General features: G+C 44.9%; 1 protein-coding gene across 2 annotated transcripts in view; it reads left to right on the plus strand.

The window, feature by feature from the left end:
* SLC1A4 (solute carrier family 1 member 4) overlaps positions 1-2811 on the plus strand; it is a 19282-nt gene extending 16471 nt beyond the window's left edge. The window contains exon 7 of one of the 2 annotated variants that reach the window (XM_010175050.2): positions 2046-2379. In XM_010175050.2, coding sequence (XP_010173352.1) covers positions 2046-2280 — 235 coding nt within the window. In that variant the 3' untranslated portion in view covers positions 2281-2379. Of the gene's footprint in view, positions 1-2045 lie in introns of both variants that reach the window. The other variant, XM_010175049.1, reaches the window with a different exon arrangement.
* Positions 2812-3355: the final 544 nt, after the last annotated feature.

Below are 3355 nucleotides of genomic sequence, written 5' to 3' on the forward strand. Positions count from 1 at the left end.
GGTTTGTGGCTCTCATCACAGCTGTGAGCAGTGTCACAGCTGGAGCATGCTGCTGGGAGTCACAAGTTCAGTACACAGTATCACCACCTTTGCTTTCCATCTTGTGGGAAAGAGCTAAAAGGTCAGCCCTTTGCTCAGCTCCTTCTCTTCTTTCCAAGAACCATTCCCCTCCTTGAAAAGTGAGGTTTTCTCTCCTTACCCAGCTCTGTTTGGAAGAGCTTATCTCATCACTTAGCATAGTGATGTCCTTGTTAAGGCCTAAATTTACCTTCTGTACTACCTAAATTCGATTAAGGAGAGCCTAGAAGATGTATTTTGCTCTAAGTACTGGGGACCCAGCCATAAGTGCGTGATAAGTGTAAGTGGTAAATGTCAAATGCAGATGATTTCATCGCCCCATGGAAAGGGGTGTCTCTGCTTTTCCTCAAATAAGCATCTGAGCACTCAAATCCCTGCATGCTTAGAGTTTAAATGCTAGTGAAGTAAGCATGATCTGATAATTTAAAAGCATAATCTGCTTTCAAGCCCTCTGGTTGAAGTTGGGTAGTGAGCTGAAATCACTGGTCAGTATGGGTCAAGTGATCTGAATCCCATTGGGGTTTTTTTCCAGTGAATGAGTTTCTGGGCAGTTCCTGGTTTAAACTGTACATAATCCCTCTGCATTGCTTTTTGGAAACACCAGCCTCTCTGTATAGATGGTGTACTTCCACAGCAGACGTGGAAATTAAGATGCCTAAGGATAGTCTTGAATTCCAGAGGCTGAGGAAGAAGGCAGCTGTATCACCTCCTTCCCTTCCCGCCCCGCACACGTCTGTGGAGCACAATCATATTCCTACAGCTTCATTAGGGCCATCAAACTCTTTCTTGCTGTCACCAACTGGGGATCACCCATGTCCAAAGGACAGGAGAAAGAGGCAAAGCAGTGGCTAGCCCTTTGTATCCCATCTTCCTAAGGGATTACAGTGGTAGCTGTGTGTTCCACAAGCTGTACTCCCAAGTGCTTGGAGGCAAGAGTGAAAAGTTTGCTCTTCCTTTCACCCCGGGCTGCCCTCACCCTGTCTCATGCTGACTGCCTTTTTTTATTTGAAATATGTAGCATCCCTCTGTGGTCAACACTGTTCTAGTCAAAGAACTCAGCCTTGTGGTAAGAAAAGGGGAAAGGAGGGAGGGAAGAGTCCTGTATCTTGTTTTAATGCCAGATGTTTTAATTACCAGAGAGGACCACAGTTCCAAGTTGAGTACAGGTTGAAGTTAGGCTGCAGAATGACTAACAGAAGTCTCAAAAGGCACATGAAGAAATTGTTCTTCTTTACGAACCCATAAACCTCCTCTGTTAGACCCTGGGACACAGTAGTTTTGTGTTGTAGGACCAAGGATTAGGAGAGGTGCTACTAGCAAGAGATCCAGAGAACACTGTAATTCTGCCTGCTTTTGGAAGGACCCCTTAAGTAGGTGTTTGGGTTAAGGAATGAGTCTCTCTAGTTAGAGAGCACAGGGTGCTCTGAGTCACCTTCTGGAGAAGCCCAAATTAAGTCCCTGAACTTGTATTTGAAAAATGCTGGCCTGGGGAAGGGGAAGAGGAAGGAGGTGGGCTGGGAAAAGAAGGATGCCTAAGGAAGAGTAGTACTATTGCTGCAATCCACTGAGAGACCGGAAGCAGTTGATCATTACAGTTGGGCTGATCTTAAAACCATCTCCAGTGCACATTTTTAGTTCTGATACTTCTGTGGAAAATACTTGTGGTAATGCCATCTCCCTTGTCTTGCTCCACTGATCAGCAAGGGGTGGATCATAGAATCATTGAATGGTTTGGATTGGAAGGGACCTTAAAGCTCATCCAGTTCCAACCCCCCTGCCAGCAGCAGGGACACCTTCCACTAGACCAGGTTGCTCAAAGCCTCATCCAACCTGGCCTTCAACACTTCCAGGGAGGGGGCATCTACAACTTCCTTGGGCAACCTGTCAGCTCCCTTTATTGTGTTGTAACTCTCTTAAAAGCTAAAAGCCTGCTGCTTTGTTTTTTGTTTGTTTCTGATCTTAACCAGGGACCGAACCACCACGGTTGTGAATGTGGAAGGGGATGCCCTAGGAGCCGGCATCCTTAATTACCTGAATGAAAAAGAAAAGAAAGAAAAAGAGCAGGAGCTAAAGGAAGTCAACGTAGAAGCAGTTGCTAACAGCAAGTCTGAAGGGGAAACATCACCTTTGGTAACCCACAAAAACCAAGTCTCTAACACAACCAGTACAGCAGACCCTGAATCCAAGGAATCAGTATTGTGAACTAGAGGCCGTTCGTCAACACGCGTCCTAGAGGTGGACTGGGGACTTGTTAACGCACCTAGACGTTTGCAGTGCTAAACAAGGGCTGGATGGCTCTTGGGAGTTTTCAGTTCCAGTCTGTTATGAAATACAGTGGCCTGGGGAAGGGGGAGGGAGGTGGGGTGGGCAGTGAAAGGGTGTTGAGAAAGAACACTGGCTTTATAATAGTATTTTGATAATTCGTATGTGTACGTGTGTGTGTTGCACGTGCACACACAGGTACATGTATGTGAAAACAACGCCATCGAGACTCCTGGTTTAACAAGACTTCTGTTAGTAAAGGCTCATGCGGGTTGGAGATGGGGAAGTAGACAAGCCCATTATGTGCTTCTTCTAGGGAAAAATTAGGAAGCCTATTGTGCTGCTGTTCGAGTGGAAATGCAGTCTAGAAACTCCAGAGTGGGTGAAAATGTTGCTTAAATTTACTTTCTGGCCTGGAAACACTTACTGATCATAACAGACACAATATGAAGCAACATTTTTCTCCCACTCCTCTTCCTCTCCTGTTCCCCAGTCCCTTAAAAATGTCAAATATATCCTGAAAGCTAGCTTTTTCTTTTTTAAAAAAAAATAATAGTTTCATATCTGAATTAATAGCTTATAGGGATCCAGCCCTTGTTGCATCCCCCCACTGCATTGTAGCTCATAGCAGCTTTCCTGCCTTTTGGTGAATAACTCTCAGATTTTGGGACCAAACATAGGAGATCTTAGTGCAGATCAAGGACTGGTTTTCTCCTTTCCTCTAACCAAACTGTTGAGGCAAAAATCCAGAGGAACCACAAATTTTGTTCAAGTAATCCCTCCAGGGCTGGAAAAAAAACGCTGAGTCTATTCCAGCATAAATCTGTCTGAAAGAGGCTTGCCTGTGACAACATCAAGAACTCAAGAAGTCAGTTCCCTCACGAAACCACGCATGCTCCTTTGCTAGCACAATGTGTCCTGCTCATATTTATTTAATAGTTCAGTCCAAACAAGTTAAGTCATATCCCTCTTCTGGTAAAATTGAACAGGGGAGGAAAAAAACACACTGAACACA

Source organism: Antrostomus carolinensis, unplaced genomic scaffold (assembly GCF_000700745.2).
Source record: "Antrostomus carolinensis isolate BGI_N321 unplaced genomic scaffold, ASM70074v2 scaffold30629, whole genome shotgun sequence".
Classification (NCBI taxonomy): Eukaryota; Metazoa; Chordata; class Aves; order Caprimulgiformes; family Caprimulgidae; genus Antrostomus; species Antrostomus carolinensis.